Below are 15,561 nucleotides of genomic sequence, written 5' to 3'. Positions count from 1 at the left end.
TTGTGTGAATGGTGTGGCAGAAGTCGAATTCTTGGCCATAGATAGCGCCACTGAAAAACAAGAACAATCGCACCCCCTCTGCCTAAACAGGCATACGACAAAAAAAAAGTAAAATTTAATTTATTAATATTTATTTTTATTTTAAATATGCCTGCTTAAATGAAAAGATATATAAATACTTTTATATTTGAATTAATAAAAAATTAACGAGAAAAACAACTTAATCGAAAGGCCCCAAAAGTTTGAATGGCCTTGGGCCCCGCGTACACTTAATCCGGTCCTGTAAAACAAAGTCAGATTCTGATTCACGCAGGTCATCGGCTATAGATAATACACATAGGTGCATAGAATATGACATTATCGTGAAAATTATTCAAAGCGATATTTATTGAATATGATATTATTGTGAATGTTGTTCTTTTTTTTTCAATTAACAGACACCAATGTAAAAATTAAGATTAATATGGAAAATTTCGAAAGTATATATTTCACAAGTCATCGCAAATTTAAAATTTGCATTCATTTTTTAATGTTTATGAGAGGGTCACCTCGAAAAAACTGTCGCCAACACATGGGCCTTGTAACTGATAAGTAGAAGATGTAAGGCAGGATAGAACCTAACGTACACACATTTAAGACAAATCACTCAAGTCTCAACTCCTTCCTGGGTCTAAATATTAAGAAAATTAAGTTTTTTAAAAGTAAAAATATTTCGTATAGGTTAAAAAAAAGTTAAATAAAGCTGTCTGACAACGCTATCAGCTCATTTTAGTTGCCAATTAAATGTGTCAAATAAAAGCAAAGGCTGGTTTTAAATTTTAAACGTAAATTATCATTTACTTCGTTACGCTGTCTTTTAGTTCTTGAATAACGCCATTATATATAAATTATTTGTTAAAGTTTATTTTTTTGCTTTAAAATGCATTGTTTACTGTTTCAGAAATTACATACATGTATTCTTTTAAATTATTCTTTTGCTTTAAAAACATGCATTATTATAAATTAAAGAAGTTTAAAACAGCTAAAGTTCTGTGGGGAGAGTAGAAATCGACCATGTCAACCGTTATCTATGAAAAGGTACCCCATCGTAGAATCGAGTTTACAATTAACATGTTTTATATACAAGTGAATTGGAATTTCGTAGTCTAGACGCACTACTGTACTCCCCACCAGAATTATAGCTGTGATAGAATTCGATGAATGGATACCAAAAGTTTTATCATTGCCGTCTTGTGAGAAGCCGGGAGAGCTGTATTAAGATTACCGTACTTTTTAGTGCTAATTGTAAGTGTATTAAGCTCACCGTCACTCCTGTGCTGCCATTAGCAGACGAGTGTATACAGGCCGACGTTGTCCGTGATCGAGACAAGGTAGCAGCAGCACGAGTAGGTGGATAATATCGCAATCACAAGCAGCAAGTCAACTATTCAATGTGCTCCATCCATCGATGGTTGGCGTGTTCATCGATGTGTTCAATCAAGTTGGCTTTTCTGCCAAAGGTAAGGGTATTCACATCACGTCAGAATGTGGTGAAGGTAACTACAGACAATGTCAACTTTCATCTATGGAAAGGTACCTTCTTTACTGTAATTTCTTTACAGTTAATTTCGTTTTGGCGAAAAAACCCTTACAAATGAAATTCATTGACTCGCATAGTTAATTATAGCAAATAAGTGCGCAGTTTGATTTTGGCAAAGTTGATAATTTGACTTATTAGCCATTAAACGTGTCATTAACACGTTCACGCCGGGAAAAGTGAAAATACTGGTACGGGAAAAGAGAAAATACTGGTAGAAGTACTATTTCAATATTAGTTCATTTTCTCAAGAATAATACAACGCTAAATCAATATTTTGAACTATATTAATTATAAGAAATTTATAAATATCTACCACTTTTATTTTAAGACACTTTTAAATATATAAATAAAATTTCTAAGAGCGGACAAATATCTAAATTGTTTATGTTAACATTTAAATGCATAGCAACCAATTAATTTAAACGGTTGCTGAGACTTGTATAAGAATCATTTTGGAGTTATTAACGCGTCCAAGCCTAAAAGCGGGACGGAAAAGAGAAAATACTGGTAGAAGAACTATTTCATTATTAGATAATATTCGGGAGGAGTTAATCTATTCTCAACAATAACAATTCACTGTAAGGAAATTTACTATAAAAATTGCATCCGTTTTAAACAATCGGTAGTTATATGGATTTTTTTTATTCCCGGAAAAAAACTAAAAAATGAAATTTATTGTTACCAGTTTTTACTCCGGTGCGCTGCCAAGATAAGAAAATCTAGCGTGACCCATCGGTGGGTCGCCCCGGCGAGAACGTGTTAAGATAATAAGCAGTTTTTTTTTATGCAAGTATATGTCGTACTAAACATTCTAATAACAAATTCACCTCTGTACCATATAAACATGCCAGAGACAAAAATCCACTCTCACTGGAACAATACGAAATAATTATATTATTTGCATATTGTCTTGATTTTTAACTACGATTTTAAATCTCGAAAAATTTGAAAATCTACTTCTTTAAAGAGGCGGACCAGCTGGTTGCCGGAGGTGGCTAATAACCGTTTATCGATCGAATTAATATAAATAACTGTTTATCGATCAGATTTTAAAAACTAAAAGATGTGTTGCAGGGTCAAAGTTCAAATGAGAAGATACAAAAAATTTCAACACATTGTAAACACTTTTTTTTTTGTTGAAAATAATATCTAAAATAGTTACAAAACTCTTGTTTCGAACAGCACTTGGTTTAAAATTTTTTAAGTTAATCACTTTGAAGTTAGGTTTTTTCAATTTAAATAACATTCATAACATAATTTAATGCTAATTAAAATAATTGTCATACAGAGCTAGTTAAATTGTTCTATTTCTTAATTACGACGCTATTTGTGATTTAGATTAAGAATTCTTGCAGAGAAGCCAACTTGCTCCGAGCAACAAATAAATATTTTCGAGTGGTAATCTTTTATGAATGATTCTTTGTTTAGTAAATTTGATTTGTAGGGTTTTTACTTACCACTACTTCTAAATAATTTAAAGGCTTATCTTGTACGCCACTATCTCTTATCTAAGCCAATAGCATCAGTTGCCCTAGGGCAGATTACAGATTAACCCGTTTTGTCCCGACTTTATATATTGAAATGATACAAGAAGTGGTTTTATGGAAAATGTGGTATAATATATTATCGAAAGTAATTGGTTTTTCTACTGTTAGGGCATTCAAAAAGTACTTGCCCCTTTTAATCCTAGATCTAGTCAGAAATAACTAAATCATTGTGGTATCTGAGAATCTTTTAATTCACCCAGATAAATGAAAATTCTCAAAAAAGTTTCCCACCACAATGAATGTCTTTGAAAAAAGGAACTGTCCTAAATATATGATGCTGGGCGTTAACCGGTTAAGAGGTTTGGTGTCAGTCGTCGTCTTCGTTTTTTATTAAAGCTTCTTCAAAATAACACGTATATTACTGCCTTAAGTTATAATTCAATTTCCATTTTACTACCACTTGGAAAAATCCCCCTCGAAAGGATTAAATATTGGCAGGCATGCATATAGCTTTGATATTTCGTGCATATAGGTTATTCACTATGGAATCGATTTCCCTTAACAGGGTTATGCGGATAACATAGAATCTATTATTTTGACAATTATAAGACTTTTTTTTAAATAAATAAAAAACTCAATAAAAATTGGTTCATTGCGAAACAGACAGTTGGAAACAATAGTGGTATTGCCTTTTAAGTAAAGGACAAACACATTTCTCGGGTAATATATATATATATATATACACTGGTTATCATAAATTAAGGAAAAATCACAAAAATAGCGATAACTCTTTCAAAAGTAAGCCAAACCGTGCAAAATTTGCATATGTTGTCCACTAAGAGTAGCTGAGTAAAATTGCAATATGCAAATTAGTGGCGCTGCACTCGGCTTANCTTGCGAGTCCGTATGTGCATCTACTGAGTTGGGTTCAGTGAGATCATTGCACTCTCATGTGCAAATCTGCTGCATTTTGCAAGATATTCTCAATTTCAGACTTCATTTTTCACCCTCTGTTATCGAACAGAAGAATCTCTTGATCATTTTATAATGACTAATGTTATCAAGAGAAGAGTTCTTTGTCTGAAACTAATTATTTTATCATGATCATGTAAAGTCTTTGAAAATTATTTTGCGTGTTGTTAGTGTATTTGTGCTTAAAAAGTACTTAAAAGGTGCTTATTTTTTTGTTGGCATTATAGTGACTTTTTTATGTTCCTGCTGAACAGATTGATACCATTTCCATTAATTTTGCTTTTCAGTACATCGCTTATTATTTTAGTACATATTAAACAAATTAATTAAGCATAATTGGTGTCAATAATAGCATAGGGATTTTTTATCTTTCTCCTAAGCATAGGGATTTTTTCCGGTTTAGTACTATATCTCTATTAATTTTTCTTTTCAGTATATTACTTTTTTTATAATTTCAAACAAGTTATTTAGTTTTAGGTTATTTAGTTTTATAAAATTATGCATTTTAAAAGCATAATCGAATAAAAAATGCATAAAAGGATGGTTTAATACTGCTTAAGAAATATTAATTATAGTTAACCTGTGCTACTGTGCTGACGTTGATCAATCAGTTAATCCAACATAACGAATAAAAAATAATTAAATATCTAAGAGCATGCTATGAACTACTTTTTTGAGTAATGAGAGCTATAAGCAAGCAAACATCACTGACACTATCTTCAAAATCGCCTGCAGTTTTATTTATATCAATGGCATTAGCTCTAAACCAATGAAAAAACTCTAAATGTCTCTTCTAATAGATCTAATTGAAATTTTGGAATGATTATTTCGACTACAGTTGCTACTTTTACCCACTGTCCAAATTTCAGGATGATATTACAAGCAGTTCTGTAGTCATAAGCGAGAGAAACGCACATAGGCAGATTGACAAACTCTTCATTTTATTTTTCTCGAATAGGGGTGCACAACCTGCGGCTTGCGAGTCACATGCTGCCCGCCATCAATGTGTAGCCCATGGCAGCAATTTAAAAGAAATTTTTAAAAAAAGAACTAAAATTTTTTTCTTGAAAAATTTAAAGATTCGGAAATTTGAAATTAAAATATTTTGACACACCCAATCTTAATGAATGTAGTTTTTTGATAGTTTTTGTTCATAATTTTAATTTTAATCATTCTTAACCCTATAAACTTTCTTTTTATCAGTTTTTAACTTCCATTTGTTTTAATAACTAGAATATATATTTTTTAAAAATTTAATTCTATGAAAAAATTTTTAATGTTAAAATTTATGTTTAAATGGACTTATGTATTATGTAACATGATTAAAAAAAAAACATGAATCTTCTCATAGTTTAATTATTTTAATTTGTCTAATTTTTTTTCTAATAAACTGATTCTGTTTTTTCCCCTATGTAATCAGTTTTGCAATTTCTAATTTTAAACATTTAAAAGTATATTTAATTTTATGCAAAGATATTACAAGGNCATATATATATATATATATAATAAATAAATACAAGAAAACACGAAGAAAGTTAAGAAAAACAATAAGTTTCATTTATTGCGCATAAGCTACAAGTAAACAGAACTCATTAGATAAGCTCAAAAAGAAGATAAAACGAAGAAAAATTATAGACATATGAAGAAAAAAAAAGGGGGGGGGAGAAAATAATAAGTAAAAAAATAACAAACAGTTTTAAAAAAAAAGGATTAAATTTTTGCGGATATAATCGTGTGGGCTGATGAAAAGATTATATCTTTTTTTCCCGGTTTTTTTAACACGTTCACGCCGGGGTGACCCACCGGTGGGTCACGCTTGATTTTCTCATCTTGGCAGCGCACCGGAGTAAAAACTGGTAACAAATAAATTTCATTTTTTAGTTTTCTTCCGGGAATGATAAAAATCCATAACTACCAATTGTTTTTAACGGATGCAATTTTTATATTGAATTGCTTCTTCGCCGTGATAAATTTCCTTACAGTGAATTGTTATTGTTGAAAATAGATTAACTCCTCCCGAATATTATCTAATATTGAAATAGTTCTTCTACCAGTATTTTCTCTTTTCCCGGCGTGAACGTGTTAAATAAAATTTCAACCTTTTTTTTTTCTTCTTTCTTTTTTTTTAATTGTTTGTTATTTTTTTACTTATTATTCCCCCCCCCCTTTTTTTTCATATGTCTATAATTTTTCTTTGTTTTATCTTCTTTTTGAGCTTATATATATATATATACACATATACTTAAACAAATAATTTCTTGCAAAAAAAGGGGTTTTTTAATTAAAGAAAAATGTGTTTTAGTAAAAATCATTAGAATTTCTTTTGCGCACGATATGTTGAAATCAACTTAAATATTCCATTAAATGTAATATAAAAATCGCGTGATGAATTTTGAAGTGTGCTTTTTTTTCATTCCTTTTTTTGAGAAAAAGTAATGTGTTATCTTAGCCGTCAGAATCACTGATTGTTTTAAAAAGCATCGCTTGACAAAAATCATTAAAAATATTTACTATTTAAACAGCTTTTGAAACAATGAATAGTTTTTCTGATTGTTATAAATTCTAAGTATAAAATTTAAATATTAGACTGTAAATTTTGTTTAAGCATATCTCAAACGCATTTCAAATTATGATTTAATAATGATACTGATGTTTTATACGTGCAGCATCCACTTACAATGTAGACTTGTATGTTTGCTTAAATATAGAAAGTGATTTTTGTTTCTTTTATTATTCGTTAATGTTTAAGAGAAAAATTATCACTTAAGTTTCGAGAAATTTTTCAACTACTTTTTAATCAGCAGTACAAGTTTTATCAGAACACGTATTAAAAGTTAGAATGTATAAACAAGACTGTATCCGTAGTTGGAAGATACTAACATTAATAAATCTTGGAAAACCAGGGGGGGCACTATTTCTTGTAAAAACAAGCTAGTAATAAAATGATTTTACTACTACAGTACAGAACCCGTTATCCGGAAATCAGCAAACCGGAAAACCAAAAAACCGGAGCGAAATTCGATAAATTTTCCCGCCATTTTCAAAAAAACTTTTTTTTCCCTTATAAGATTTTAGGATTTTTCTTTCTTTTTTTAAAGATGTTTACCTTACCATCATTTTGGAAATAATCATTAGTGTATTACTCCATCGATTTTTCTTCTTTTTAAGATTATTTCCAAAAATTTTTTTATTTATTTGGGTTTAACAATAAAAAAAACGGCTTGTTGCAGCGATTCAGAAAACCGGAAAAATCAGTTATCCGGAATAGCGATGGTCCCGATCGTTCCGGATAATCGGTTCCCTACTGTACCTATTTATACCATAGCCGGTCAAGTGACCGGGCTTTGTTTCGTCATTGAATGTATGAATCTGGATGTTAGGAAGGAAATAAACTGAAAAAACTTAATTGTAATTAAACAAAATTGTATATTGCCCATTTTTATCAATTACAAACACAAAGAATAAGAATTTTTAATTCATTGCTTAACGCATTTTTTACATATACCATTGTGCATTTTCCGCAAACATATTTCTTCTAATTATTATTCCTTCTATAAATCTTATAATTCTTATAAATATATGAATATATAAGAATTATAATTATTCTTATAATTAATGTTATTTCTTCTAAAAACTTGTGCTATCTTGATAGTTTCAAAGTTTTTCTGGGAAAAAACTAACAATTAGTTAGAAATGAAGTAAATTCTATCAAAATAAAATATAAGCTACTTACAAAACATTTAGTTTCTGTCACTTTTTCTTACACAAAAATGCCGATTCCAAATTTTAGGTACTCTCTTGGAATTTAAATTCACAGTTTGAACTAACTACTCAAAATTTTTTGCAGAAATGTGCAACTAATCGAATGCAATACGTGGAACACGCATTACATCGTAATTTCTGATTTGATAACCTTATAAAACAATAAATAGTTCTTCTGGTTATATGACCGGTTGTGATAGGTATACGGCAAGTATTATTCAAAACAAACGAAATACACAAAAAATAATAATTATAATAGAATATTATCTCTATATAATTGTTAGAAAAAGTCATGTGCAAGTGAAATGTGCAAAAACAATACGATGTTAAGCGCTTTTTCGATACAAAAGTTCTTAAGCGCTCATTTGACTGGTTATGGTATGTTTAGTGTTAAAACCTCAAAACCCTTATTATTAGAGTCCTTGAATGTGCGTACTGGTTGCAGTGAAGATATGGTCTAGTACAGTGATTCTCAACCACAGTGCCGCGGCACTTTTATGTTCCACCAAATTCTTAAAATGTTCCGCCAAATATTAGAAATGATACAATAAAAATTATAATGCTTTTTTTATTAGGAGTGAANTTTTTAAAGATGTTTACCTTACCATCATTTTGGAAATAATCATTAGTGTATTACTCCATCGATTTTTCTTCTTTTTAAGATTATTTCCAAAATTTCTTTTATTTATTTGGGTTTAACAATAAAAAAAACGGCTTGTTGCAGCGATTCAGAAAACCGGAAAAATCAGTTATCCGGAATAGCGATGGTCCCGATCGTTCCGGATAATCGGTTCCCTACTGTATTTTTTTTTAGTACAAGCAGCCTTGCCTGTTACAATTGCACATAAGAAATAGAATAAAAAATAATAGATAAGGAGAATAGAATAGAATAAAATAAAATATAAAATAATAGCTAATTATAATAAAAATAATAATAAAATTAATAGCTAAAACCAGCTAATTTTATCTATCATAACATATTAAATGTAATAATATTTGCAGTTTAAATCTAGTCTATGCATTTTTAAAGGTATATATAACAGAAAGACATATCCAATGGGGAAAAAAAAAAAACATGTACCACTTTTTTTACGTAAGTCAAAGATGCCGACTGCTCCGAACACGCCAAAATAATAAAAAAAAAAACGGTAAATAGCTGCAAAGTAAATTTTGCAAATATTTGACTATATTTGCTTGCTTTTTAATGGGTATTGCATGAGATGACGCGATTAACCTAAAGTGGTGAATTATATAAGCTTATTAGTTATTTAGAAATAGTGGTGGATAAAAATCTACTAAATTGAATTTATTAAACCAAGAATCACAATTGATAAACTACCACTTTAAAATATAGATTTGCTGTCCGGAGCAAGTTGGCATTTCTGGTAAGTGTTTCTTGTGTAATGACAATTTTCATCACTTAGCATTAATCGGCTAATTTAATTTTGCAATTATTCGAAGCATATTCTGCTTTCCAAAAAAGCTTTAGGCCAGGTAATAAAAAAATAAAAAAAACGTTCGAGACGGATATTAAATGGTCGCAGTTTGACAATTGTGTCAGTTCTTCCCAAAACAATTCTAATTTAAAAAAAATCAGAAGTCGTAAAACATTTTAATTGAAATTACATTACATTAAAACTGCCGTGCAATTGAAAAACCAACCTAAATTTCATAATTGAGATTTTTATATAAATTTATGGTTGAATTAAATTTATATCACACAATAACATAAATTTATATCATTAATGCAGGTACTTTAATAAATTGAAAAACGGTAGCCAGTTTACTTTGAATTATAGGCAAAAGTTTTAATTAAAATTAAAACTAGCAAAATAATTAACTTGTATTTTTCACTTCAATATGAAAATAACACAGCAAACAATTTTATAATTAATTACTATTATATTTTTTTGTTAACATAACGTGATAATTTAAATATCCTGTTTCATCCAAAAATAAAAGAAAAATGGCATAACACTCTTGTTACTATTTTAACTAATTTACCAGTAAAAGTTCTCAAAATACTCTGCAGGAAAATGACTGAAAACTTTGTCAGGATCTCAGATGAATGTTATTAATGATAAATTTCTATGTTTGTAACAATCGATACGTAGCGGTGCTCACGAATACTTCAGAGAGAAAAACGACACAAATCGAATGTTTTTACTACCAGTCTTTTATTCCATAAATATTAATTTTGAATAAAATGATTTTGTGATAATTAACAGAGATGCCAACTTGCTCCGCACAGCAAATATATATTTTAAAGTGGTAGTTTATCAATTGTGATTCTTGGTTTAATAAATTAATCTTAGTAGATTTTTATCCACCACTATTTCTAAATAATTCATAGGTTCATATAATTCACCTTCTTGTAGTTCTTATGTCATGATATACCTTTTAAAAAGCAAGCAAAAATAGTCAAATATTTGAAACGTTTACTTTAGTTATTTACTGTTTTTTTATTAATTATTATTTTGGCGTGTCCCGAGTTGGCATCTCTGCCTTACGAACACACTCATGACTCGCCTGTCCTGAAAGGGTTAAAAGTGGTAAATAAAATTTGTAAAAGTCATAAAGGTATCGCTTTTCTATAAATATTTTTGTATCTCTAATTTAAAGTTTTTTTCCTGTACTGCTACTATTACGATTTTAATTCAAGAGTTTGAAACTAAGAGAATTGTTGTTTTTATTATAATATAATTCTGCCCTACATTTGAAGATTAAGTTATTTAGAAAGGTGGCCTAATCTTATTAACCGCTTTACAATTATTATTTTTGTGCAAATAATATTAATATACTGCTATAAATGACAGTTAAAGAGATCTATTAAATGATTTAGAACTTAACGATCAGCTTCATGCACAATGAGATGCAAGTAAAAATAGTATTTAATGTATCACCCCGATAAATGTTATTTTTAAAAAATGTTTATTTAGAAAAATTTACTTTTGTTCTCCAATGGATCTAAATATTTATCATACTAATAGATAGTAATATTTGGGTGTAGGAAGTGAAGGGAAAAGCCTTTTAGTACATATAAGTTAAGTGAATAATTTTAACTATAGCAAAAAAGCTGTTTGCTTGTAAACAACAATTATTACCAGCGAACAGGAGGCTTAGCCCCCTAGTAATTTTAATTAACATTCACTTTTAATTAGCAATGCTAAATTTAATAAAGCGCTGCGTATTGCAGCTTGTTTTTATTCTTAATATTTTGATCCATATATTTCATAAATTATTTTCAATTAAAAAGACTGGTACCTTAATTATTTCATTTTTAATGGTTGTTTGGAGGAACTAAGCATTCGTTTTCTCAAAATTGCAACATGAGCATCTGTATTGATTATTTAAGTACTATCTATATTTTGGTCTAAAATTATTTTGAAAGTCAAGTGGCGGCTAACATTACGAAAAATCAAATCGGTCTAAGCATAAATGCCCTACTTCTTTTTTCATAATGGTATATTAGGTCTACCAGAAAAATATCAAATTATACTAACCCTTTGACTACTAACGGGGCTCATTTGTCCCAACAAATGTTTAAAAATTACTAATGGACATATGTATCCCACCATTAAGTACGGCCGGGACATATATGTCCCAGCCTCTAAATTGATAACCACTTGTCAGAAAAATCTCAAATACTAAATTTGCCTTATTTGTGACCTATTTTGTCCTTTTGAATAATAAACGGGACAGAAAAATCATTTTTATAAAATTCGTGGTCAAAGGGCTAAGTATAAATGCCCTACTACTTTTTTCATGAAGGTATCAGGTCTATCGGAATCTAATTTATATTGTCTATGCATAAATGCTCTACTACTTTTTTCATAAAGCTATAAAATCTACCGGAAAGTTCTGCATGCGAAAGAACGAGCTCCATTATACAAGCATGCAAAAGGTGCTTTTATGTACAAAAGTAATAAGGCATTTACACTTAAATGTGTATTATAGATGTACCGCTTAGTTATATCGTATATTTTAGAATATGTTACATATGTATGCACATGCTAACATATTTTAAGTTATAATTATTACTTATTCTAAGTTAGAATTTTTAGTTAGAATATGTATGCACATGCTCTTTAACTTCATATATGCTATGTCTCTTTAAGCTAGAACATTACCGTTGAGTTAAAAGGTAAAGAGCCTAACATTTTCTTTTATAACAGAACCTTTTGCATTACCGTAAAATGCAGCTTGTACTTTCGAGGACAGAATTTTCCGTTAAATGTAATAATTTTTAAATCACAACAAAATTTTGCTTTTTTTGCAACTGTAGTTGTGACTGAGTTTCAGCAGTAAATTTTTTGAAATATTTTTTTTTTTCGTTCCTTAGTTTTTTGCAATATTTCAAACATTTTTGACATTATTTGAAATAGAAGCGAGGTGAAATAATTTTCACTATTTCCACTAAAAAGTTCTTTTCCCTGAGTAAGGTGCTCACCATGCATCCAATGTTTACATTAACCCTTTAAGGGGCGATGGAATAAAAATCCCACTTATTTTTGACAATAATATAAACTACTAAACTTTTAGTTTTTGACTTTTAAACAACACGGTTTTTAATTAATCACTTTTTATTTTGAAAATTATTCACTTAAAGCTTCAATTTTGATCCGTTAATTGCTTTAATTTTGATATATCTACGATAACTAGAATTCTCTTAACTACATTTTTTATCAATATTTTTGTCCCTAAAAGGGTGAAACTTGGTTGTAGCTGAAGATTTACAAGACAACTGAAAAAAATTTTAAATTAGCTTTTATTTGATTTAAATTTAGATTTCATTCCTCTAAATCAAAAATTTTTCGTGGCTATCTAGATTTAGCTCATATTTTCTACCACTTTAAAAAAAGATTTTCAGACAGTGAGAAACCGGTTAAACCAATTCTAAAAGTAAAAAATTATAAAATAATTGAAAACAATCTTTAACACGTTCACGCCGGGGTGAACCACCGTTGGGTCACGCTAGATTGTCTCATCGAGCGGCGCACCGGAGTAAAAACTGGTAACAAATAAATTTCATTTTTTAGTTTTTTTCCGGGAATAATAAAAATCCATAACTACCAATTGTTTAGAACGGATGCAATTTTTATATTGAATTGCTTCTTCGCCGTGATAAATTTCCTTACAGTGAATTGTTATTGTTGAGAATAGATTAACTCCTCCCGAATATTATCTAATATTGAAATAGTTCTTCTACCAGTATTTTCTCTTGTCTGTCCCGCTTTCAGGCGCAACACCCGGCGTGAACATGTTAAGAAACAAAAATTAAGCTCCTTCCAGATAACATTTCTACCATGCTCGTAAATAACAGCGGTAAAAAAGTTAGAACTAACAGTAAAAAAATGCATAATAAAGCGTATAAGTTAAATAGCACCACAATACGTTTATTAAATAGTAGAAGTTATTTTAGATTTAAGTAAAACATCGGGACGGATTCTAGATTGTTCATACATTTCCTTGAAACAGCCAAATGAATTACTTGGAAGCTATGTGTATGTAAAGTATTTCTTATCAGTTCCCAAAGAAGATGACTTTCGTGATGTTCATCATTATAGCTAAAAACATATTTTTTTATTTCAGAGCTGCTAACTCGGAATCTACTCACAGAAATAACTAGATGAAAAAATTAATAATCTCTCAAAAACAGAATTCCTCAATAATACAGATAAAAAAAAATTACCCAACTAGGATTCTTTTAAATTCAACCAATATTGAATTGATTACCAGGATTTTTAGTTCAATATTTTTAAATTATTTATATGTAGTGTGTTGGGTCTAAATAATTTCTTCAATGAGTTTCATTAATCCAAAAACAAACTTTGCTAAAAAGGGTTACAGAAGCTACCTGAAATGTCCAAGTAAAAGATATAATACAGAAATTAGTTTAATTTAGATTAGACAGAGTAGCCAAATCGGAAGTTCTAGCCATCCACATTATTTTAAGTGGTAGTTCAATAATAATTAAGTGTAAGTTGTAGTTCAATAACAATTAAGTAAATAAAGGTTTTTAAAATTTCACCATCACCGAAAGACAATATTGCTTGCTTTTCTAACATTTTAGGTATATCTTTCAATTATTTATATATTATGGCGAATGGAATCTTTCGAAATTAAATATTAAATAATGTTTTCTGCAATCATTTTAAATAAACAGGAAAATTTTTAACTAAATACTGAAAAAGTTGGCAGGTCTGTTGTAAGATATGGAAAACAAAAGAAAACTCACTCTTTTTCGCAGTTCTGACGTAGAAGAAAGATCTCCAGAGGTTGCCCTAAGTTCTCGACAATGCAGAACAGGCAAAATGCCATTCCAGAACATAGGCTGATAAAGTACCTCTTTCCATTTACAACACACTTGTGCCAGGACTGTTCTGTCAATAGATGGTAGGTAGAAGAAAAATTTGGACAAAAAAGCCGAATCTTTCCAAAGTTCTTCCAAATTGCCAGGCCTATTAGCCAATAGTTCTGCAATTCGCTCGCATTGTTTGTTCTGATTCCTCTGGTGTTGCCTTTTCACACCTTCCAACATCCAACTGGTCAACTGACCACTCTTGGAGGGTGTATTATTTGTTGTCTGCTGCTGCTGGACGCTGGGAGGGGTGGACGAAGCGGACGGATTATTGGGAGTTGCGGACGAGGACCCCCTGCTGCGAACGGTGAGCCCGTTGAAGCGGCGGCTGAGCTCGGCCGCTGCTCGCTTCGTAAAGCTCACCTCGGCAGTCATATTTCAAGACGGCACATAAAAATTATCGTCCATATGAAAATTTTATTGTCCATAAAAGACATGCTATTCTAGTCCCATCAATTGCAATGTATTTACTGAGCGTTGCACTCAGTCTGCTGCTCATGTGTGCAAAATACGAATCTTGCTTATTCCAAGCTTAACAAAAGGATCTTTACAACGCTAGGTATGAAACAGAATTTCCAGATTTCATAATATCACAAGTGAAGAATGATTTATACGTCAAATGTTGATAAGGTTATCACATTTAATTTCTTCTATGTGATTGCCGGAGTTGAGTTTAAAACTAAGCACAATGTCGTCAAAGATACCTCATGTTGACCATTCAATTTATATACCAATGGCTTCTCTGTGGAATTTGTTTTTGAGACTTAAAGGAATTAAATTAAAGGAAGCATCCCTTTACAGGAAACTGTTCATTATTATGAGTCCCAAAAGTGTCGTGACATATCTTCAGTTCCATTAGTCTTGTCGAAGTTAAAACTCCGACTAGAGACAGGGAAATTCTATCTCTGGCACTTTACCAACCAGCACGCACCGGTCAGCCTGTACTTTTCCCGCAGGCGATATGCTAATCAATAAACTTTTCTGCTTCACGCTGGGGCTGTGGCACAAATTCCATGGAACGTTCATCACGTTCCTCTAGGCAGCTCTCTGGTGCGGACCGCAGCAGTGTTCGAAATCGCGCCCCCCTACGGCGATCGATATGGACTGCACCACTCCATAAGCGGGAGTTTAGCCGAGTGTAGAGGGAGGGGCGCCACCTAAGAATGATTACGATTTTGTTTTTATATTCATTCAAACATATCTTTCTTGGAAGGGTTGCTAGGGTGGGTGACTATTTTCGGAAGGGGCAAAACGTTGATGGAATGTTATAACAATTGTCATTAAAGAAAGAATGTAATAAAAAGTGCCCTAATGCAAATTTCTCGACCACTTTAATTTGGAATAGGACTTGGTCAGGCTCTTTTTAATGGATGCAGTTAACCACTAATTGCATTTCATGA

General features: G+C 30.6%; 1 protein-coding gene across 2 annotated transcripts in view; it reads right to left on the bottom strand.

The window, feature by feature from the left end:
* LOC107436771 (F-box/LRR-repeat protein 16) overlaps positions 1–15,267 on the bottom strand; it is a 62,925-nt gene extending 47,658 nt beyond the window's left edge. The window contains exon 1 of one of the 2 annotated variants that reach the window (XM_043043329.2): positions 14,039–15,267. In XM_043043329.2, coding sequence (XP_042899263.1) covers positions 14,039–14,536 — 498 coding nt within the window. In that variant the 5' untranslated portion in view covers positions 14,537–15,267. The remainder of the gene's footprint in view (positions 1–14,038) is intronic. The other variant, XM_016048586.4, reaches the window with a different exon arrangement.
* Between the last annotated feature and the right edge of the window lie 294 nt (positions 15,268–15,561).

The sequence above is a fragment of the Parasteatoda tepidariorum genome, chromosome 10, assembly GCF_043381705.1.
Source record: "Parasteatoda tepidariorum isolate YZ-2023 chromosome 10, CAS_Ptep_4.0, whole genome shotgun sequence".
NCBI classification, from domain to species: domain Eukaryota; kingdom Metazoa; phylum Arthropoda; class Arachnida; order Araneae; family Theridiidae; genus Parasteatoda; species Parasteatoda tepidariorum.
This window is presented reverse-complemented; position numbering and strand designations above follow the sequence as displayed.